Genomic DNA, 24,043 nt, shown 5'->3' on the forward strand with positions numbered 1-24,043 from the left:
ACTGCAAGTTTCAGTGCTGGAACATGCCAGTGTAGACAGTGCATCAGCACTGGTAGCCGCGCTCCCAACACTGGTAGCTACGCTCCTCGGGGAGGTGGTTTTTTTAGAGTGACCATACAAGCCACGTTAAAGCACTGGCGCAGCAGTGCTGTAACGTTGCCAGTGTAGACTAGTCCTGAGACTGAGGGAGGGGGAGGAAGGGCAGGGGGCTCTTCCTCTTCTCGCCTCCCTCCTCTCCTGACCATGCCAGATTGTGCTGTCCTTGGGGCAGGGACCATGGCCAATAGCCAGGGCTGGTGTTAAAGGGGTGGGGTGGGACAGGCTGCACAGTGCCTGAGGCCGAGGAGCCAGGCCATTTCCTCAGGAGCCAGGGGTGCTTTGCCCTGAGGGAGGCTGCTGCGCAGGGGCACACAGATCCCAGCTCCCCCTCGTGCCCACAGGATGGGCTGCGCTCTGCCTGGCTGGGAAGGGGTTGGTGGGCTCAAACCCTCCCTCCGGAGGTCACTCCCGTCTCCTGTCCCACGATGCCACAGGGCCATGCCTACCAGGGCAGCATCTTGAGAGGTAATTGCCACCTTGCCTCCCTCCCAAGCCAAAGCCAATGGGGAGTCCCCCAGGGAGCCAGAAACAAACCAGGCACTCTAAAGCTCATCCTTCCATGCCCCAAACCTAGTGACCCCAGCCAGCCACCCTGCCTTAGAATCCGACCTCGGCTCAGCTCACGGGGCAACATCCACCCCAGGGCTCAACTCTGTCCCCCCCTACACCCTGCTGGCTCCTTGTATCTGGCAGTAACAGGATAAGGCCTCTAGCTTGCCCTCCGGCCATCAGCTGCAGCTTACCTCAGGAACAGGCCTGCCCTAGCGCTCGCTGATTATGGATAAATGCCAAATTAACAGTTGGGTTGATACTTTATTTTTGCAATTAAGAAGTATACCTGCCAGCCTCCCCGCACTTGCAGGGCATTGTGGGGATTATTCACTCCACCGTGGAACAGGTAGTGGCTATATGCTTTTATCCTCTCTCAGGCTGAAACACAAACACAGAGGCTGAGAAAAGCAGGTCTGCAAAGAACCCAATTTAAACAAGTCTGCAAGCAAAGCCCAGAAGGAGATTGCACAGCCAAAGCCTCAATTGCAGCCTTCCAGCCACAAAGCGCCTCGGAAAGCAAGAAAAGCAACTCTCGGCCCCGCGAGGTGCCTGCCGCGTGTGAGAGGAGCGAACGTGAGGGCTGCGAACGCTGCCTGCCCTTCAAAGCGCCCAGCGTTGACATTCTGAAATAAGGTTTCCATCAGGCGGTCTGTATTTCACAGCCACATGAAATAGACAACACACAATTTGCTGAAGCTATTGACAGAAATATGCTGCTTCTTAAGGTGCCATAAAGGGGTCAACGGCGTTTGAGATGCTTCTCCAGCCTGGTGGGAAGGATGCTCAGCTTCCAGCCTGCTCTAAATACTCCACACATAAATAAAGGGGATTTCACACTCCTGTCTGACAAGCACAGCTGCAGGCCTTGCAACTGTTTGTGCTTTAAAAAATTTAGTCACAGGCAGCAAAGATAAACAAGGAGTCACATGCGTTGTGAGAACCCCAGGACTGCAGGGACCTGGGAGGGGTTATTTAAAAGGTTATTTTCCCCCTCCCCAAATCAGACATTTTTACCTGGATTAATTCTGGCAGGTGCTTGAAGTGTTTGTTTCGCTTTGCAGTACCCAAAACCCAATTTTGAGACTATTTTAAACTGACAGCTAAAAAATGCGATCAAAGCAAAGGCAGCAGAACTAATGCACTGCAGCACCAGGGAACTTAATGCTTTCTTAAAGAACCTTCCCAAACCGGAATCGTCCTAGGGCCCATTCAAACGTGAACTCTCGCTTCAGCTCCAGTTCTCAGGGCACAGCACTAACCCCCCACAGAACAAACCCATCCCAACATAGTTCTCTGCTTCTGAAAGCCAAACTCGTGAGACAAGCACGGCTGACTCGTAAGCCTGGGTCCTGCAAACGTGTATTTAACGCTATGTGCAGAGTCCCATTCAATGGGACCACACATGCCTACAGAAAAGCACGTTTAGATAAGCCTTTGTACAACCAGGTTTAAGTCACCTTCTTCGTTAGTTCTGGGCCAGAGCTGGCTGCGGGTATAGATTGCCATCGCTCCAGTGTAGAGCTCTGAGTTTCCCCTAGCTGCTGATGTCCTTCTGTTTTAAATTTTGCATCACAGGCTTCAAAATTATACAGATTTTTTCTTTCATTCATGAAAGATTTTAGAAATAGCTTCCAAAAGAGAAGTGTGAAGAATTACAGACAAGGGTTCAAGGAACAGTACTTTGGATCATCACAATCTGTTTACATTAAACTCAAGTTTCTCATTCACTTTTGAAAATGGGATTTAGGTCTTGACTATCAGGGGAATACCATGAAACTGACTGATATGGTTTACAGACTGCCAAGGCTGAAGATTAGGTTAGTCATTGTGATTGGTATTTTGTTTACATGTAAGGTCAGTGTCAATATTATACTTTACCATAAGTTATACACACTGATGAAGATACTGTAGCTATTGCACTTCAGACTCAAAATTAGGTTAATTAGAATTGGTAATTTGGTTCAAGCGAAGGGGGGGGAGGGGTGTGTGTTTGGTTTTGTGACAATAAATTAGGAGTCTTGCTATTTTACCAGACAATGGAATTTACATTTAAATTTTAATTTTGTATTTCCTAATATTGCATGCTTTGGAAACTGAGAAATAAGTGATGTAAGTAAGATGAAGTAAGGTCAATGCAGCTGTTTAGGACTAGTGATGCCAGTGGTTTAACCCGCCTGCAGGGGCACTCTTAGTCCAGTAGAAGAGTGGCTTAGGGAGGCGGTTTAGCTTAAATCCCTTCTCAATTGATATAAACCAAACCAACAAAGGCCTTTTGGATACTGAACTCAATGTCCACAAGCATCAGATCCAAGCAGCTAGAATGGTTAAAATTCAGACCTTCACTTAAACCAAAAAATCTTTTCCCACACCGACAAGGCCAAAGGCTCTTAAGTAACTTAAGCATTGGAAATGTTACCTATAGCCTAAAATGTATTTGTGCTGTTCTAGGTTGCCAGTACTGAGGGCTCATTTTCCTGTTGCTAGACTGGATCAATTACCTCCTTAAATCAGATTTTATTCTCCAATGCACAGCCTTGTTAAAGGCATACACAGCTCAGTCACACCAATCTCACTACAACCTAGAATTCACCAGTCGGTGCTGGAGGTAATGTAATCTACCATTCTGAGATGATGGAATTCTTGAGAGCAGACAGGGCTGCTTATAGGATTAGCGAGAGAGATGCTATAAATAGGGTTACCATATTTTGTGCCTCCCAAAGGAGGACACTCCACGGGGGCCCGCCCCCGCCCCGAGCCCCGCCCCAACTCTGCCCCCTCCCCAAAGTCTCCGCCCCCTCCCCTGCTTCCCGCGAACATTTGAGTCGCGGGAAGCCTGAAGCAGGTAAGGGGGAGTGTGGGGGGAGGAGGCGCGGTCCAGGCTGTCCCCGGCCCTGGGGTGCCGGCCCCGGCCCACCACCCCCGGCCCGGCCTGGCACCGCCGGCCCGGCCCCCGAGTCCCCGGCCCGGCTGGCGCCCCCGATCCCCCCGCCGGAGCCCCCGGCCCCGCCGACCCGACCGGCCCCGGCCCCCGCCGACCCGACCGGCCCCGGCCCCGCCGGAGGCCCCGGCCCGGCCGACCCGACCCGACCGGCCCCGCCGGAGGCCCCGGCCCGGCCGACCCCGCCGGAGGCCCCGGCCCGGCCGACCCCGCCCGAGGCCCCGGCCCGGCCGACCCCGCCCGAGGCCCCGGCCCGGCCCCGCCCGAGGCCCCGGCCCGGCCGACCCGACCCGGCCCCGCCCGAGGCCCCGGCCCGGCCGACCCGACCCGACCGGCCCCGCCGGAGGCCCCGGCCCGGCCGACCCCGCCAGAGGCCCCGGCCCGGCCGAACCCGACCCGGCCCGGCCGGCCCCGCCCGAGGCCCCGGCCCGGCCGACCCGACCCGGCCCCGCCGGAGCCCCCGGCCCGGCCGACCCGACCCGGCCCCGCCGGAGCCCCCGAGCGCCCAGCCCCGGAGCCCCCGGCCAGGCACCGCACCGCGGGCCCGGCCCGAGCCCCCGGCCCGATCCCCGAGCACCCGCACCGCCGGCCGGCATGTCCCGATTTTCCCGGACATGTCCGGCTTTTTGGGCTTTCCCCCCGGACGGGGATTTGGAGCCCAAAAAGCCGGACATGTCCGGGAAAATCCGGACGTATGGTAACCCTACTATAAAAAGGTTATTTTTCTCTTTTTTTGTGTGGGAAGACAAAGGAAAAGGAAATAAGATGGCCTGCTAAAGTGGTGTAAGAAGACAAGGCCGTCTGAGCAATCCAAAAAGCAGGTTTTATTGAAATACAAACAAAATTACAGCCACAGACAGCTTTTAGGAACAGCATTTCCAAAACATGGGAAACGAAACAAAAGCTCAAGCTCGGGTTATTTTAACCTCTGAGAAATGAGCTAAACTCTTAACTGTGTCTCTTTTCTCTACATGGCTCATTGTTTTAGCTCTATGCAGTGTAACATTACTGCCCTGTGCAACGCAAACACACACAAACACACAGCGGTGTCCCCAAAAGCACTTAAAATGCAACCAAAGCAGCTCCCTCCACAATGCTGGTTTGAGCGCGTTTGGCCAGATTTCCCAGTAGCCTCCATTCTTCTTAATGGAAGCTCCTGGGTAATCTTGAAAATCTGGTACCAAGTTGTGGGACCCCGTTTTCAGAACTGCACCTAACTAGTGCAGGAATGGTGGCCCAATGGCTATTAGCTAGTTACACTGTTGCTAATGGCCCCGTGTACCCATAATCAGACTAGCAAATTGTAGGTTTTCAGCCCATCCTGAACACTTCCAAAAATAAAACTTTAGCTCAAATGCATTTTTTGTTTTGTTTTAAAGGAAACCAGAGAGTAACTTTTGCCAACAGGCTTCTCAAACTTCCCCTTGGTTCTAACCCTGGAGGAGCATCAAGTTGCTGGGTGGTCAGGTGAAGCTTTCTTGTAAGGAAGACCACCACTGATTTATCCTGCATACAGACATTCTGCCCCAGCTCACTGCTGTCCTGTGCCTTGAGACAGTCACTCCCACCACTGCAAAGCTGCTGTGACAAGCTACCACAAGTGCAAGGGCACCAAGGAACTGGGCCCTGTGTCTCTCTGCAGGAGTCACTGTCCAAACACCAGATCTGGCTCTGATTTAGGAAAAGGGCTATATTTCTAGGGTTACCATTCGTCCGGATTCCCCCGGACATGTCCGGCTTTTTTGAGTTAAAAATAGCATCCGGGGGGAATTTGTAAATGTCCGGATTTCCCCCCCATGCAGAGCGTGCACAGCTTACAGGGCAGCCGGCCGGATCGTGCCACTCGCACGGGGCTCTGGCAGCCAGAGCCCCTCCTCCACTTCCCCCTCCTCTCCCCTGCAACTTGAGACCACTCCCCTCCTCTCTCTCCCTCCCTCCCCCTCCTCCCTGCATTCGCAGATCGCCGGCCGGCCGTTCGCCTCGGGCCTCCGGCAGTCTGGAGCTCCGACCCTGCTCCCCTCCTCCTGCTGCCGAGCGCGCTGCTCTGCAGCACAGTAAGGGGGCCAGCGGGTCAGAGAAGCGGCAGGGAGGTTCTGGAGGGGGGGGGTAGTCAAGAGACAGGGAGCAGGGGGAGGGTTGGATGGGTCAGGAGTTCGGGGGGGGCAGTCTGGGGGTTGGGGGTGTAAGGTTTTGGGCAGTCAGAGTACAGGTAGGGGGGGGTCTCAGGAGGGGGCAGTTAGGGGACAAGGCACAGGGAGGCTTAGGTAGGGGGTGGGGTTCTGGAGGGCAGTTAGGAGCAGGGGTCCCAGGAGGGGGCAGTCAGGGGACAGGGAGCAGAGGGGTTTAGATGGGTCAGGAGTTCTGGGGGGGGCTGTCAGGGGGTGGGGGTGTGGATAAGGGTTGGGGCAGTCAGGGGACAGGTAGGGGGTAGGGTTCTAGTGGGCCAGTTAGGATGTGGGGAAGGTCTCAGGAGGGGGCAGTCAGGGGACAAGGAGCAGGGAGGCTTAGGTACGGGGTGGAGTCCTGGGGGGCAGTTAGGGGCAGGGGTCCCAGGAGGGGGCAGTCAGGGGACAAGGAGTGGGGGGGGGAGGGTTGGGGGTTCTGAGGGGGCGGGAAGTGGGAGGGAGTGGAAGGGGCAAGGGCGGGGCTAGGGCAGGACGGGGGCGGGGCTCCTCCCGTCCTCTCTTTTGATTGTTGAAATATGGTAACCCTAATATTTCTGCACAAGGCAGAAGGTGCTGGGTGGTCTCTGACAGCATAGCCCTGGTTTCCAGCTCAGGTACAAGTGCCTTTGGTGGGTCCATTTCAGGAAGAACACAGCATTTTAGAGTTACATACTCTGGACCAGATCCTCAGCCGGAGTAGACAGGCGTGGCTCCACTGAAGCTGATTCACACTAGAAGAGGATCTGGCCCATTGTACACAGTTCCTCTGCGTACCACTAGTTACAGCTATATCTGGGTGCCAACAAGAACCACTATTTTCAAGGGATTAAGATTCAGTCACAGTTTTGGTCCAGGCTGAAACTTGGTCACAGGCAAGCACCTTCCAGCTGCCAGTTTGAGGGTGACAAACAAAAGAGCTTCAGATACTTTCCCACACTTTTTGAAGTGGTTCTCCTGTTCGTTAGGACATTCCCCCTCAGCCAATGCCAATGGGGCTTCTGAAGACATACAACAGAACAGCTTTTCTAAGCAAAGCAGCTACAATTTTTCTGAGTTCACATGAGATTGACACCTCATAGGGGAGTGACGTATCTTTGGGCTGCCTACAACACCAGTACTGCTAGAGGCCCTGCCAGAAAGGATTACGGCCTGGTTTCATTCTGGAGCACACTTTCCTGAAGTGACTCAAAAGCCTTGAACAGGGCCAGGCTTCAGCATAGCTCAGGGATACGCTGCTGTCCTGTGTACTATACACACTCAAACCCTGTTTTTAGCAGAGATGGATCTCTCCAGCACTGCTGTACTTGGTGGGGGTGACAGACCAAATGAACTTACTGCTCCCAAACTAAGGATAACGAATGTGGAGAGTGGGTTGAGAAGAATCAAAGGGATTGATTCCTCACAATCCAAACCCACAAATAAAAAAAATGCAATAAAAAAACCTGTGGGTGTTAGAGCAGCAGAGAGTTTGGCCTTGGCTACACTGGCAATTCACAGCGCTGCACTTGCTGCGCTCAGGGGTGTGAAAAAACACCCCCCTGAGCGCAGCGCTGTAAAGCACCAGTGTAATCAGCGCCTGCAGCGCTGCACGCTCGCTCGCAGTGCTGCAAGCTATTCCCCTCGGAGAGGTGGAGTACTTGCAGTGCTGTGAGAGAGCTTTCGCAGCGCTGGCGACGCGACTACACTTGCGCTTCACAGCGCTGCCATGGCAGCGCTGTGAATCCGCGAGTGTAGCCAAGGCCTTTGTAACCTCAAGAGACAAAAGCAGCTGAGTGCAGAGTTCAGCAGCACTTTGCCTAACTCTGGCGGAGCAGAGAGGACATCAGGGTAGGTCTCCTCTTCTCCAAGATGTCCCCTTTCAAATTAAGGTCTTATCTTTCAGAGGGTTAAGAACAAAAACACCCCTGCAGTTGCAGTAACTTATCTGCAACCTACTAGATAAAAGGTTATAAACAGCTTGCTTCTATTTCAGTTAGGCGCCCCCACGCTGCCAGACCCCTTTTGGGTATGCTTTGAAAGGGGGGTGTATGTTGGTTATTTATTGCATGGATCTTTTAGATCAAAACTCAACCCAGCTTCTGATAACAAGTTAGCTGTAAGGTCCCAAGTACATTTTGCTAATGCCCTACTAAGATGAAAGGGCAGAAGGTGGGGCAGGCAGGGTAAGGTCAGAGCTTGTCAGTATGAGTGCTGCGGGTGACAGGCTGGGACAAGACACAGCACTGACTGACAACAGGGGATTATTTCCATGATCACATAGTGGGGGGATGGGGTACTCTGCCCTAAACCCAACTGAGAATTTCCTTGCCCTTTAATACTAGAGAGTGGGAGTTTGAGACACATGCAGCTTTGGCCTAACTGCTCCACTGAAGCCAGTGCCTCCCACTAGCATCACCAGGAGCAGTCAGGGTCTCTACACATGGAAGTTTCCCCAGAATAGCTACATCTGTCTAAGCCCTGTGTAGACATTCTGTTCTAGAATACAGAGTGCCTTTTTCTCATTTAGCTTAAACCACTTTGGATGTGGATTAAGCTTTAAACTAAATTAGAAAAGGGTACACTTATTCAGCAGTAAACGTCCACACAGGGAGTTAATCCGGAGCAGCTATTTCAATAACTTTCCCACTGTAGACAAGCCTGAAGACCAACATCAAGCCCTTTGGGTAATCCCAGAGGTAGCTCCAGGCAATGCTGTTTCAATTCCTGCCCTGGTGCTGACGGGCATGCTCAGTATCTGAGGTCTGTGCACCTTCCTGCCTCCACAAATCTTTGAGAATAGCTAGCCTAAAAGCAGTCCCATGACATCTGTCCCCTGGAGGCGAACATGCTGCCCTAACAGGACACTGCAGAATGCATTCTTTACAGGCGTTACAGACTGTACCAATCTGGAGTGGAGGTTAGAGACATGCTGCCACTACATACAATCGTTAGGGAGAGTTATTCTGCATGCACTGGGATTTTCACAGACTAGTTTTAATGGCCAAATTAAAGATGTATAGTTTGCTTTGCTGCTAAGAAGTTGACTATTTAACTCTGCCTTCAAGAGAAATATGTTCAAGTTGCAAAGACTTAAAAAAGCTACCCAACAAGTTTTATAACAGAGCTGATGCTAACAGAGGGGAAGGTGCTACTGACCCGTTATCACAAGTTTTCAGACATTTCTCTCATCGGGTTTGCAAGTGGGACCTACTAAACCACAATGCCAGGTGTGGAGCACTGAAATCCCTACCAAGAGAGTATGTCGTGGATGCAACAATGGGTGCATGAAGAGCTCACTAACCAGAGAACACTTTTAATTTCTTGTCAGAATGGCTAGGTGGCAAAAGGGGACTTTGCTACACTTGCCTTCTGACCAAACACACTTCACTTCCCCAAAGGACCAGCCCTATATTTGTTTCCATGGTGACAAGCGGATGTCAAGCGCAGGATTAGTCTTCCTATGCAGGATCAAGTAGTGATGCTAGGCTAAGGGTGAGGAGGGACCTTTGCTCTTTACTCAGAATATCAAATCTTCTCTTTTGTGCAGTGGGGGGGAACACGACAGGGCAGATTTGACTAGAATGTGATGGGCCAGATCCTAGGTCTGGCTGACACTCCGATGCTGAGCCAGCTGGGGACGGAAATATCTTCTAGAGTAATTAATGCAGCCTAAGGACTACTTGAAACTATGCTGACTACAGCAGTTCTCCTGAGACTGCTCTTTGGGCCAAGAATGGCTGGAGTGTACCATGCTTTGGGGAGGCCCACTCCTGCACTTCTTTGCCCCAGGAGAAGGGGGGCAGGTAGTGTGAAACTTGTTATGCCAGCTTGATGTCAGGGAAATCCCTGGCTGCCCTCTGTCCCCTTTGCTCTGCTGGACAGACACAGATGGGACAGAGCTATGCAGGGGCGGCTTTAGGTTGATTCTCCCAAATTGGGCCCCATGCCACGCCCAGTGGCCTTTTCAATTTTTACTCTCCTGGCGGCGCTCCGGGTCTTCAGCGGCACTTCACAGGTGGGTCCTTCACTCGCTCCGGGTCTTCGGTGGCACTTCCACCGAAGACCCGGAGCGAGTGAAGGACCTGCCGCTGAAGACTCGGAGTGCCGCCGGGTGAGTACAAGCCCCACGAATCGGGCCCCACACTTCCTAAAGCCGGCCCTGGAGCTACAGACCAGGATCTGGCAGGATATTCTCATGCTTTAATGTTATCCAGCTCACCTGACACCAGGTGCTGGACTGGGGGACGTTCTGGCATGCATAATGCTCCTGACACCCCAGCCCTGTCCTCATAAAAATTAACATTCCGTCACCTTCCCCATGAAGCACAAGGACACAAACGCCCCTGCTCAGAACTAAATGCCACTGAGTATAAAAATCATTTGCAAGCCCCCACTGCACAAGAGAGTCTGAGTGAGACTAGAGGGGGGCGCCAGGCCAGAGGTGCTCAAGCAGCAGCATGCACTGGGCATCACGTATGTGAGGTGTGGACGGTGTTAGGGTGCCATGGTGGGAGGGCACAGTGCAACTGTTTTATTGATAAGGCAGCTATTTCAAGAGACTCAGACTAAACTCCCTCTGTGTTGGCTAAGCACTCGCAGCCCTAACCTTCCTGAATCCCCCATCCCAGCTCCCTTACAGATCAACTTTTAGGCCTAATCAAAACAGCAATGAAAATATTTTGTTTTAAAGGCTTTTTGCTTTGACTCCCCCATACACCATCTACAGTCTGAATGGCAGCTCCTTTTCACATGTAGGTGGATGGGCATAACAGGCAGGCCTTAGGGCTGCGGCTGATCTGACCCTGGGACACACGAGGACCAGTACACATTCAATGTCTCTCGAGAGAACCAAACATTCAGATGCCTACCTCCTCATCAGGGAGAGACGTACCACTTTGAGAGCTCACCCCCAGTGTGAGGGGGCTCACATGGACCAATGGTCTGACCTGGCACTGCAATCCCTATGAGAGAAACGTACCATCAGCACCATGCGGTGGTAAACAGACACAACACATTTTAATCCAAAGCCATGCAGGAGTCCAGCAATGATTTATGCAAACACCCTACAGGAGGTAACTTGTAGAGCATGCTGATCCAGACTGTTTGAACTCTGCTGGCTCCTTGGCACCAGCGTGTATGGAGTTAGTTTTTGAGAGTCTCTGGTATCAAAGATTAACAGCATTCTGTCTAATTACCTTGGTTGGGATAATTTGGGACAGCAGCCAGATATGTGAAGGACAGTTCTGCAGGAAGGTTAGGGCTGCGAATGTTCAGCCAACACAGAGGGAGTTTAGTCTGAGTCTCTTAACCAGCACCTCACATTTCTAAAGGAAACAGATGAGCACTCAATAGCAGCCTCTTCTCTGGCCTTCAGTTACCAGCTCCTGCAATTAGATTAAAAAGCAAGACATTTTAGATAATCAATAATAGCAGCTCTAACCTCATCCCCCAGTTGTAAGCATACTAGGGAGCATTAGTTCCTTCCCAAAAATAGACCCAGCCTGTCTGGCTGGAGCTCCAACACCTTCAGTGGAATGAAAACCAAGCAACCGTCCTTACTGCTGAGACTTTACCCCGCAGAACAAGGCTGATCCTGTACATTAGCCCATAGTGCAATGATTCATTAGGAAAGATCAAATATAAAGCACAGGTACGTTCTATAGGTCTCTGGGAAGCCCTGCTAGACTGGATCCGCACCACACCTTAGCTAAAAAGCTGGCTAAAGCTTTATATGACCAGCTGCTCTATTGGGGCACGTTAAGGGTCGTTATCACACACTTGGAATAAGTCCTTCTGCTTTAACTCACTCTTAACCAATCCAAATGTACGCAGACACATCTGAACTCATCTCCAGTGTTTGTGTCAGTGCTGTGACCTTCAGGCATTGAGCTAAGCCATTCTCCCTTCCTCCCAAGTATCCTTCTCAGAACACCTCGTCTTACAAGATTAATGAACTAGAAAATCTAATCAGATACAGGTGCACACACACCCAAGGTGGCCTGCCCATACAGTGACAAGACGGATTGAAGGTTTTGTCTGTGAAATGTTCCAGTACCTGTCCAATGATTCCAGGTGGAGAGTCCACATGTATCAGGATACCTACTTTCCAGCATCTGGAAATGGTCTATTATTCCATAAAACAGCCAACCAGCCCACAGTGATGACTGTAGCAAAAGCTGATGAGCAGTTGTTTTTCCAAGTACCAATTTCCCATCCATGCACCTCTGCATTTAAAAAAAAAAAAAAAAAGCAGAGGATTGCCGACAATGCATCCTGTACTCCCTAGACACATGCACCCAACAGATTTTATTGTGAAATTGGTACAATATCCTGGGCTGGCTGGCTTTTTCATGTGGGAGGTGATGAAGCATCTGGTTATACCTAAGAGCCATTTTGGTTAAAAATGATTCCAAAAGAGGGGTGTTTTGAAGGCAAAATGCAAACTTCACTGCTGCTCTAAGTAGATTGACTTAATGGGGCATTTTTAAAGTATAGTACTGGCTTGAAAAGCGAGGATATTAGACAGTTCCCTTTACTCTGATCTGCTACTTATGTGCATTTGCTTGTTATCTTTCTGCTTACTTTACTGACCAAACTACTTTCGTTAGCACTGCAAAGCCAGAACAGCTGAGAGTGAGAGCTGGCTTGTTTATAGCCAGATTAGTCAAACTGAGTTCCAGCTGCAGAATCTCTAATTCTTGGCGATGCACAAGCCAGTGTGACTTTCAGATTCTTACTTGGATTCTAAGCTCTTTGGGGAAGGGACTGTCTTTTTGTTCTCTGTTTGTACAACCCTTAGCACCATGAGGTCCTGGTTGTAATAACAATATAAATAATATCATCATGAATTTGCAGGCCTAACAGCTGAGGAAAACACATTTCCTTGGGAATTTATCATCTCTCTCTCAGCTTCCCTCCCCCATGGCATAGTGTATTACGATTTTCAGATTTTTCTTAAATCAGAGTATTACAGCCAGACTGTTAGACATTATGCTTTTGAAACGTATTCATCACTCCGCACCTCAGAGTTACAGTTACATGAATCCTGACCTGCTAGCTCAAAATACAGTGATAAAATTAAAGGGTGTGAAAACTACAGAAATAAGCTTCACACCAAGCCCCCATTTATGTGGAGTGTATTTTGCACTGCAAATAACTGAGTCCACGATGCTGCATCCTCAGTTCATTCACGCTTTTGCCTGGCAATTTACAGCTGGTGTCAAGTAATGGGTGTATTTCAATGGGGATCTCCTGCAAAAGTGGAGGCCTGCTTTTTTTTAAACTGGCAAATTCCTACTCAAAGTGTAAACCCTAATAATGCTATTTTGTGCTTCTCCATCACCTTTCATCTGAGGATGCTTCATAAGTTACATGTTTATCTTCTCAGGTAGCTAGTAATACTTAGCTTGCAGGGTAAGTATTACTATCCCTCCATTCTATAGATGGGGAAACCGAGGCACGGGGAGCTTAAGTAACTTGCCCAAGATCAAAGAGACAGTCTCTGTAGCTGGTGGGGCTCACACTGGGAACAGATGCCCAGATCACAGAAACTCTGTCATATACTTGGAAATAAAAGACCATAATCCTCCCTAATGTTTAAACTAATGGGCACTTCAAAGGAATTCTCTTGCAATATCTTGCTTTCTTTCAAGCCTCAGGCATCCCCAGAACAGGACAACTTTATGGCCAGTCTCATAGACTCATAGACTTTAAGGTCAGAAGGGACCATTATGATCATCTAGTCTGACCTCCCGCATAATGCAGGCCACAAAAACTGACCTACCCCCTTTCCCTTGACTCAGCTGTTGAAGTCCCCAAATCCTGTGATTTAAAGACTTCAAGTTGCAGAGAATCCTCCAGCTAGCGACCCCTGCCCCATGCTGCGGAGGAAGGCGAAAAACCTCCAGGGCCTCTGCCAATCTACCCTGGAGGAAAATTCCTTCCCAACCCCAAATATGGCGATCAGTAGAACCCCAAGCATGCAGGCAAGATTCTCCAGCCAGACCCTCATTGGCCATTGATACTATTTACCAGCGATGGCACGCTGTTGATTAATTGACTAAAATCACTAAATTATCCCATCAAACCATTCCCTCCATAAACTTATCTAGCTTAATCTTAAAGCCAGAGAGGTCTTTCGCCCCCACTGTTTCCCTCGGAAGGCTGTTCCAAAATTTCACCCCTCTGATGGTTAGAAACTTTCGTCTAATTTCAAGCCTAAACTTCCCCACGGCCAGTTTATATCCATTCGTTCTCGTGTCCACATTAGTACTGAGCTGAAATAATTCCTCTCCCTCCCTGGTATTTATCCCACTGATATATTTAAAGAGAGCAATCATATTCCCCCCTCAGCCTTCTTTTGGTTAAGGTAAACAAACCGAGCTCCTCGAGTCTCCTTTCATACGACAGGTTTTCCATTCCTCTGATCATCCTAGTGGCCCTTCTCTGTACCCGTTCCAGTTTGAGTTCATCCTTTTTAAACATGGGAGACCAGAACTGCACACAGTACTCCAAATGAGGAGTCCATCACAGCTACAGTTTGACAAGGGGACCAAGACAAACACTCAATGGGTCACCCCTCCTTCCAGTTAGTGCTTGTTGCTGTCTAAGGGGTAAAAGATTTTCAAGTAAGTATAGTGCAAGTACATGAAACTCCCTCCTAAGATCCGAATGGCATGGAATCCCACCAGGCTGTTTAATAATAGTTACTCTGAACTCAATGCTTTGGGGATCGGGCTATTAGGACACCGGGCAACTGAATCCGTTTTTAAAGAACAAAACCTTGTGAAGAGTTAGATGTGGCAAGAGTTCATAAGAACATAAGAGCTGCCATACTGGGTCAGATCACGTTCCATCTTGCCCAGTATCCGGTCTCCAATGGTGGCCCCGACCAGAGCTTCAAGGGGAGTAAACAGAACAGAGCAATTAGGGAGTGATCCACCCCTCTCTTCCACTCCCAGCTTCTGGCAGTCACAGGTTTAGAGTCACCTAAAGCATGGGGGTAACATCCCTGATCATCTTGGCTAATAGCTATTGATGGATCTATCCTCCAGGAACTTATCCAATTCTTGCTTAAACCCAGTTACACTTTTGGTCACCACAACATCCCATGTCAATGAGGCCCACAGGTTAGTTGTGCACTGTGTGAAAAAGGACTTCCTTTTGTTTGTATTAAACCTGCTGCCTATTAGTTTTATCAGGCGATTCCCCTGGTTTTTGTATTGTGTGAAACGGTAAATAATGCTTCTCTAGTCACTTTTTCTACAACAGTCATGATTTTATAGGCCTCTATCGTATCCCCCTTAGTCATCTTTGTAGTCTCTCCTTGTATGGAAGCCATTCCAGACCCTTGATCATTTTTGCTTCTCTTTTCTGAACCTTTTCCAGTTTCAGAGACCCCCATCCTCTCCACTGGCATGACGTGTAGCTGACAGGAAAGCAGGACAGCCATGCAGCAAGGGGCTGAGATAGGGCATTCAGAGTAAGGCATGGAGCTGAAGCCCAGGATCAGACTCTGGAAGGGATAACAGCCATTTCAGCACATCAGGGATGGACTCAGATGACTGAGAAGAATGCCAAGTCTTGAGCCCACACTCCCGAACAATGACAATAGACTCATCCATAGACACCGCTGTGCACAGACCCAGGTGTTTATATAGGGGAAATTTTCCAACATTTACTTCAGGGGGAATTTTGTGCCACAACACAATGCAGAATTTGCGCAGAATTTCATTTCCTCCCTCTCACAGCAGAATTGGTGCTGCAGAGCTGCTGGCTGTCAGTAGCACATGTGGGACCTACCAGAGCCTGGCTCTCCAGCTTGCAAATACATGACACTGTCAGGGGAAGGGGGAGGGGGAGGGAGAACTGGACTGTTCCATGCAGGTGCAGTTCCCAGCATGTCCTGAAGGAAGGAAATGGCATGCAGGAAACTCTGTACAAGCCTGCTGGGACCCAGCATCAGGCTGTTTCTCCCTCTCGATCCTTGGACTCTTGGTGGTAGGGGGTGCAGGTGTCTGGGCTAGGGGGGTGCCCCACAGCTGGACTCTGGGGGTGTGGATGTCTAAGACTGGAGGGGCAGAGATCTCTCCCAAGATGTGCCCAGCTGACACATGTGACACACATTCAGACAGGTGCCCAACAAAAGCATAACAAAGAAACAGGGACTGGGCTGTCATAGGAGTTTCTTTGACTCTCTGCTCCTGGGGGAATCTTTTTTTCTGGCTGACAGGTATTTTGAAACAAATTACCAAAATAATTGAAACTGGTGTGATTATATTGTGTTATTTTGACAAATAAAATATGCAGAATTTTAAAATATTGTGTGCAGAATGTTTAATTTTTTAGCACAGAATTCCCTCAGGAGTACACATTACTACACCACTATGCGGGTGGCTTCCTACATTCCAAATAACAATGGCCTTTTCAGTTTAGGTTACATCCCCTTGGAAGTAATACTGTTAGGTTTCCTTGGATAGACACACCCTAGCTATAAGATTTCAATCAGGTTTTGCAAAACCAAACCAAATGCTACAGCTGCTACACACGTGTACAGCTTCCACTGACTCCAGTAGCAGCTATACCTGAAGAGCTACAACTGTGTTGTGCTCCACTGTGCCAAACTCAGACCTGTCTGTAAGCGGTGAATAATAATCTGACATTTAGATGTCAGATGCTATAGTAATGGGGGCAATACATGGAGCCAGACCACCTTTGCCACAAGTGAACCTTTATTACAGCGAAATAAAACCTGGACACAGAAGACACTCCACCCACCACAGAAATGCAGCTGCTTCTAGGGAGGACTGTGTTACAGAGCTCTCCATCTCCACTTGCTGATGGTGGGAATAAATGCATTTCAGTTTATGTAGGAGAATGCTGACACGTGGAATCAAAATACAGAGGAAAGTTGTCCTGTTCCACTTTGAGCTAACATGTAGGTCCCAGCTTACAGCAGGGGGAGACCACCTGTCTTTGCACTTACTGCTTTTCCAGGATAGGCTATATGGCAAGGACTTGGGTGCTCTCATGCCTGGCATTAGCTTATTCTTTGGTTCCATCACTACGCTGGACCCAGGGCTGAAAGAGATCAAATAAGAATTATCCTACACATGTGTACTTCTTTAGCCAAGTATCTTTTACTATAAATATTTGAGTATTTTTCTAACATTGAAGACAGAGTATGTTAATTTAAACAAACCTTCATGCAATCAGAACAGTTACTTCTCCTCGCAAAGGCTAGAGAAAAGTGTAAAATACGTTGATGCCATCTACTTTTTGACTAAAATCCCCAGTTAATCAGTCATCCAAACAAGAAAGAAATAAGCCAAAGACAGCAAGAAAAATCAGAGTTAAAGCTTGATTATAAATATTGCTCTGCCCTCAACTTTAAATGGCATCTCAGCACACATGCCCTAGTCGTCTCTATCTCCATGCAGATGTCTAACAGTGAATGCCAATGAAAATGAGGTAGGATCAGAGGCTAAAATAGGGAAAGAAAAAGTTAAAAATTACGTAGACAAGTTGAATGTCTTCAAGTCGGCAGGGCCTGATGAAATGCATCCTAAAATACACAAGGTGCTGACTGAGGAGATATCTGAGCCATAAGTGATTATCTTTGAAAAGTCATGGAAGACAGGAGAGATTCCAGAGGACTGGAAAAGGGGCAAATATAGTGCCAATCTATAAAAAAAGGGAATAAGGACAACCTGGGGGATTACAGATTAATATCAGTTCCCGGGAAGATAATGGAGAAAATAATTAAGCAATCAAATTGCAGAATCCTAGAAAATAATAAGGCGATATGTAACAGTCAGCATGGATTTGCCAAGAACAAATCGTGTCAAACCAACCTAATAGCTTTCTTGTCTGTCTACACTACGAAATTAAGTCAAATTTATAGAAGCCGGTTTTATAGAAATCGGTTGTATACAGCTAATTGTGTGTCCCCCTGTGACAATGCGGTTCTGGCGGAACCCAACTGAGAGTGCCAACTCAGGACAAATTGTTCAAATAGGGCAGTTACAGCCCAAGGCTGGGTTTTTTTCCACCTCTAAGGCAAACCAAACCAGCCAGACTAAGAGGACTTCAGTCTCACCCCACTGGCTAACTGCAAGTCTCACAAGCAATCTCCTTAGACACTCCAGTTTCCCAGTATTACCACCAGTACCACTCGTTATGGGGACAAATGGTTATGAAAACCAATACCCCAGTAAAAGAAAAAGGTTCTCCTGATCCCAAAGGACCAAGCCCCAGACCCAGGTCAATATACAAATCAGATCTTACCCACAAATCACGCTGTTGCCAATCCTTTAGAATCTAAAATCTAAAGGTTTATTCATAAAAGGAAAAAGATAGAGATGAGAGTTAGAGTTGGTTAAATGGAATCAATTACATACAGTAATGGCAAAGTTCTTGGTTCAGGCTTGCAGCAGCGATGGAATAAACTGCAGGTTCAAATCAAGTCTCTGGAATACATCCCCCGCTGGGATGGGTCCTCAGTCCTTTGTTCAAAGCTTCAGCTTGTAGCAAAGTTCCCCCAGAGGTATGAAGCAGGATTGAAGACAAGATGGAGATGAGGCATCAGCCTTATATAGTCTTTTCCAGGTGTAAGAACATCTCTTTGTTCTTACTGTGGAAAATTACAGCAAAATGGAGTTTGGAGTCACATGGGCCAGTCCCTGCATACTTTGCTGAGTTACAAGGCGTATCTGCCTTCTCTCAACGGGTCCATTGTATAGCTGATGGTCCTTAATGGGCCATCAAGCAGGCTAGGCAGAGCTAACACCAGTTTGTCTGGGATGTCACCCAGCAGCATAGCATAAGTTTGAAATACAGACAGTATAAAGCCAATATTCATAACTTCAACTACAAAAGTGATACACACATATAGACAGCATAATCATAACCAGTAAACCATAACCTTGTCTTAGACACCCCATTTGACCCCCTTTATACAAGATTTGCGTGCCACTACAGGACCTTGGTTGCAACAATGATCTATATGGTCCCAGATTATATCAATAACGTCACACCCCCCACATAAAATGCTCTAAGTGCTCTAGTCGGCGGACCGCGTCCACAGTACCGAGGCTAGCGTCGACTTCCGGAGCATTGCACTATAGGTAGCTATCCCACATTTCCCACAGTTTCCGCCACCCATTGGAATTCTGGGTTGAGATCCCAATGCCTGAATGATTCAAAACAGTGTCGTGGGGTGTTCTGGGTACATGTCGTCAGGCCCCCTCCCCCTCCATCAGAGCACCGGCAGACAATAGATTCGCGCCTTTTTACCTGGGTTACCTGTGCAGACAACATACCACGGCAAGCATGGAGCCCGCTCAGCTCATCGTCACCATATGTCATCTGGGTGCCGGCAGACGTGGTACTGCATTGCTACACAGCAGCAGCAGCAGCTAACTACCTTTTGGTGGTAGATGGTGCAGCATAACTGGTAGCCATGGGGCTGGCAGCCGTAGGGCTGCATTGCACCAGCCCCTTGCCTTTTGTTAGAAGATGGTATATTACGACTGGTAACCATTGTCATCATACTGCAGTGGCTGTCAATCATGGGCACCTGGGCAGACATGCAACTGTCTCGATGATGATGGCTATCAGTCCTAGTATGCTATTTTCTGCCAATCGCCCAGTATTGTCTGCTAAGCACCCAGAAGAGGCAGAGGGCGATCTGGGTGCTGGCAGACGTGGGGCTGCATTGCTACACAGCAGCAGCCCCTTGCCTTTTGGTAGAAGATGGCATATTACGATTGATATCCACCATTGTCATACTGCAGTGGCTATCAGTCATGCTGCACCGTCGGCTGCCAGCTTAAGATGTAAAAAATAGATTTGTTCTGTATTCATTTGCTTCCCCTCCCTCCGTGAAATCAACGGCCTGCTAAACCCAGGGTTTTCAGTTTAATCTTTGGGGTGACCATTCTGTGTGACAGTTGTTTGTGTTTCTTCCTGATGCACAGCCACCTTTCTTGATTTTAATTCCCTGTACCTGTACGCCATGTCGTCACTCGGCCCTCCCTCCCTCCCTCCCTCCTTCCCCTGGTCCGTCAGATACTAGTTTCGCGCCTTTTTTCAGACCAGGCACCATAGCTAGCACTGGGATCATGGAGCCCGCTCAGATCACTGCGGCAATTATGAGCACTATGAACACCACGCGCATTGTCCTGGAGTATATGCAGAGCCAGGACATGCCAAAGCGAAACCTGGACCAGCCGAGGAGGCGATTGCAGCGCGGCGACGAGAGTGATGAGGAAATTGACATGCACTTAGACCTCTCACAAGGCACAGGCCCCAGCAATGTGGAAATCATGGTGTTACTGGGGCAGGTTCATGCCGTGGAACACCGATTCTGGGCACGGGAAACAAGCACAGACTGGTGGGACCGCATCGTGCTGCAGGTGTGGGACGATTCCCAGTGGCTGCGAAACTTTCGCATGCGTAAGGGCACTTTCATTGAACTTTGTGACTTGCTTTCCCCTGCCCTGAAGCGCCAGAATACCAGGATGAGAGCAGCCCTCACAGTTGAGAAGCGAGTGGCGATAGTCCTGTGGAAGCTTGCAACGCCAGACAGCTACCGGTCAGTCGGGAATCAATTTGGAGTGGGCAAATCTACTGTGGGGGCTGCTGTGATCCAAGTTGCCAGGGCAATGAAAGACCTGGTGATATCAAGGGTAGTGACTCTGGGCAACGTGCAGGCCATAGTGGATGGTTTTGCTGAAATGGGATTCCCAAACTGTGGTGGGGCCATAGACGGCACCCATATTCCTATCTTGGCACCGGAGCACCAAGCCACCGAGTACATAAACCGCAAGGGGTACTTTTCAATGCTGCTGCAAGCCCTGGTGGATCACAAGGGACGTTTCACCAACATCAACGTGGGATGGCCGGGAAAGGTACATGATGCTCGCGTCTTCAGGCACTCTGCTCTGTTTCGAAAGCTGGAGGAAGGGACTTTCTTCCCGGACCAGAAAGTAACCGTTGGGGATGTTGAAATGCCTATCGTGATCTTTGGGGACCCAGCCTACCCCTTAATGCCATGGCTCATGAAGCCGTACACAGGCAGCCTGGACAGGCTGAGCAAGTGCCGAATGGTGGTGGAATGTGCATTTGGATGTTTAAAAGCGCGCTGGCGCAGCTTACTGACTCGCTCAGACCTCAGCGAAAAGAATATCCCCATTGTTATTGCTGCTTGCTGTGCGCTCCACAATATCTGTGAGAGTAAGGGGGAGACATTTATGGCGGGTGGGAGATTGAGGCAAATCACCTGGCCGCTGATTACGCGCAGCCAGACACCAGGGCGGTTAGAGGAGCACAGCAGGGCGCGGTACGCATCAGAGAAGCTTTGAAAACGAGTTTTGTGACTGGCCAGGCTACGGTGTGAAACTTCTGTTTGTTTCTCCTTGATGAACCCTCTGCCCCCCCCCACCCGGTTCACTCTACTTCCCTGTAAACCAACCACCCCACCCTCCCCTCCCCACTTCGAGCACTGCTTGCAGAGGCAATAAAGTCATTGTTATTTCACATTCATGCATTCTTTATTAATTCCTCACACAACTAGGGGGATAATTGCCAAGGTAGCCCGGGATGGGTGGGGGAGGAGGGAAGGAAAAGGACACACTGCATTTTAAAACTTTAACTCTTATTGAAGGCCAGCCTTCTGATGCTTGGGCAATCATGTGGGGTGGAGTGACTGGGTGGCCGGAGGCTCCCCCACCATGTTCTTGGGCGTCTGGGTGAGGAGGCTATGGAACTTGGGGAGGAGGGCTGTTGGTTACACAGGGGCTGTAGCGGTGGTCTCTGCTCCTGCTGCCTTTCCTGCAGCTCAACCATACGTTGGAGCATATCAGTTTGATGCTCCAGCAGACGGAGCATCGACTCTTGCCTTCTGTCTGCAAGTTGACGCCACCTATCATCTTCAGCCCGCAACTTGCTCTGTTCATCCCGCGATTCAGCCCGCCACCTCTCCTCTCGTTCATATTGTGCTTTTCTCATGTCTGACATTGACTGCCTCCACGCATTCTGCTGTGCTCTATCAGCGTGGGAGGACATCTGGAGCTCCGTGAACATATCGTCTCGCGTCCTCAGTTTTCTCTTTCTAATGTTCACTAGCCTCTGTGAAGGAGAAACATTTGCAGCTGGTGGAGGAGAAGGGAGAGGTGGTTAAAAAAGACACATTTTAGAGAACAATGGGTACACTTTTTCGTTACAAGGTCGCATTTTTCCTCTTATAGTGAGGGCCTGCCGGTTTGGTGTGAGAGATCACTCACGCAGTGCCAGGCAACAGATTTCGGCTTGCAGGCAGCCATGGTAAGCCACAGTCTTTTGGCTTTTTTAACCTTCTTAACATGTAGGAATGGTTTCAAACAGCAGCGCCCTCATTTCCCATATCAAGGATGAATTGGGTTGGCCATTTAAAATGGGTTTTCAATGTAAAAGGAGGGACTGCGGTTTCCGGGTTAACATGCAGTACAAACCCAACTAAACCCCCTGTCCCCCCCCACACCCAATTCTCTGGGATGATCACTTCACCCCTCTCCCCACCACATGACTAACAGCGGGGAACATGTATGTTCAGAAGAGCAGGAACGGGCACCTCTGAATGTCCCCTTAATAAAATCACCCCATTTCAACCAGGTGACCGTGAATGATATCACTCTCCTGAGGATAACAAAGAGCGATAAGGAATGGATGTTGTCTGCATGCCAGCAACCACTGGGACCATACGCTACAATGCTTTGTTATGCAATGATTCCAGACTACGTGCTACTGGCCTGGCGTGGTAAAGTGTCCTACCATGGCGGATGGGAAAAGGCAGCCCTCCCCAGAAACCTTTTGCAAAGGCTTTGGGAGTACATGAAGGAGAGCTTTCTGGAGATGTCCCTGGAGGATTTCCGCTCCATCCCCATACACGTTAACAGACTTTTCCAGTAGCTGTACTGGCTGCGATTGCCAGGGCAAATTAATCATTAATCATTAAACACGCTTGCTTTTAAACCATGTGTAATATTTACAAAGGTACACTCACCAGAGGTCCCCTGTGTGCCCTCAGGGTCTTGGGTGAGTTCGGGGGTTACTGGTTCCAGGTCCAGGGTGACAAACATTTCCTGGCTGTTGAGGAAACTGGTTTCTCCACTTCCTTGCTGCTGTGAGCTACCTACATTACCTCCATCCTCATCTTCCTCGTTCCCCGAACCCTCTTCCCTGTGTGTTTCTCCAGTGAGGGAGTCATAGCACACGGTTGGGGTAGTGGTGGCTGCACCCCCTAGAATGTCATGCAGCTCCGCGTAGAAGCGGCAAGTTTGCGGCTCTGCCCCGGACCTTCCGTTTGCTTCTCTGGCTTTGTGATAGGCTTGCCGTAGCTCCTTAATTTTCACACGGCACTGCTGTGTGTCCCTGTTATGGCCTCTGTCCTTCATGGCCTGGAGACCTTTTCTAATACTTTGCCATTTCTTTTACTGCTACGGAGTTCAGCTAGCACTGATTCATCTCCCCATATGGCGAGCAGATCCCCTACCTCCCTTTCTGTCCATGCTGGAGCTCTTTTGCGATCCTGAGACTCCATCACGGTTACCTGTGCTGATGAGCTCTGTGTGGTCACCTGTGCTCTCCACGCGGGGCAAACAGGAAATGAAATTCAAACGTTCGCGGGGCTTTTCCTGTCTACCTGGTCAGCGCATCTGAGTTGAGAGTGCTGTCCAGAGCAGTCACAATGAAGCACTGTGGGATACCTCCCGGAGGCCAATAACGTCGAATTCCGTCCACACTACCCCAATTCCGACCTGCAAAGGCCGATTTTATCGCTAATCCCCTCGTCGGAGGTGGTGTAAAGAAACCGGTTTAAAGGGCCATTTAAGTCGAAAGAAAGGGCTTCGTTGTGTGAACGTGTCCAGGTTTAATTCGATTTAACACTGCTAAAGTCGACCTAAACTCGTAGTGTAGACCAGGTCTTTGACAGGGTAACAAGCCTTGTGGATGGGGAAGGGGAGTGGTAGATGTGGTGCATCTTAAGTTTAATAAGGCTTTTGATTCTGATTCGCATGACCTCCTCGTAAACAAACTAGGGAAATACAACCTAGATGGAGCTCCTATAAGGTGCGTGAATAACTGGTTGGAAAATCGTTCACAGAGAGTAGGTGGTTCACAGTCAAGCCGGAAGGGGATATTGAGTGGGGTCCCACAGGGATCAGTTCTGGGTCCGATTCTGTTCAATATCTTCATTAGTGATTTAGATAATAGCATAGAGAGCACATTTATAAAGTTTGCAGACGATACCAAGCTGCGAGGGGTTGTAAGT

The 24,043-nt window shown here is 49.4% G+C and overlaps 1 protein-coding gene across 1 annotated transcript in view; it reads right to left on the reverse strand.

Moving 5' to 3' along the window:
- Positions 1-1,024: 1,024 nt before the first annotated feature.
- LOC128828443 (gametocyte-specific factor 1-like) overlaps positions 1,025-24,043 on the reverse strand; it is a 40,119-nt gene continuing 17,100 nt past the window's right edge. The window contains 2 exon segments of the mRNA XM_054013138.1: positions 1,025-1,029; positions 16,718-16,812. Of these exon segments, the coding sequence (XP_053869113.1) occupies positions 1,025-1,029; positions 16,718-16,812 (100 nt within the window).

The sequence above is a fragment of the Malaclemys terrapin genome, chromosome 23 (assembly GCF_027887155.1).
Source record: "Malaclemys terrapin pileata isolate rMalTer1 chromosome 23, rMalTer1.hap1, whole genome shotgun sequence".
Classification (NCBI taxonomy): Eukaryota; Metazoa; Chordata; order Testudines; family Emydidae; genus Malaclemys; species Malaclemys terrapin.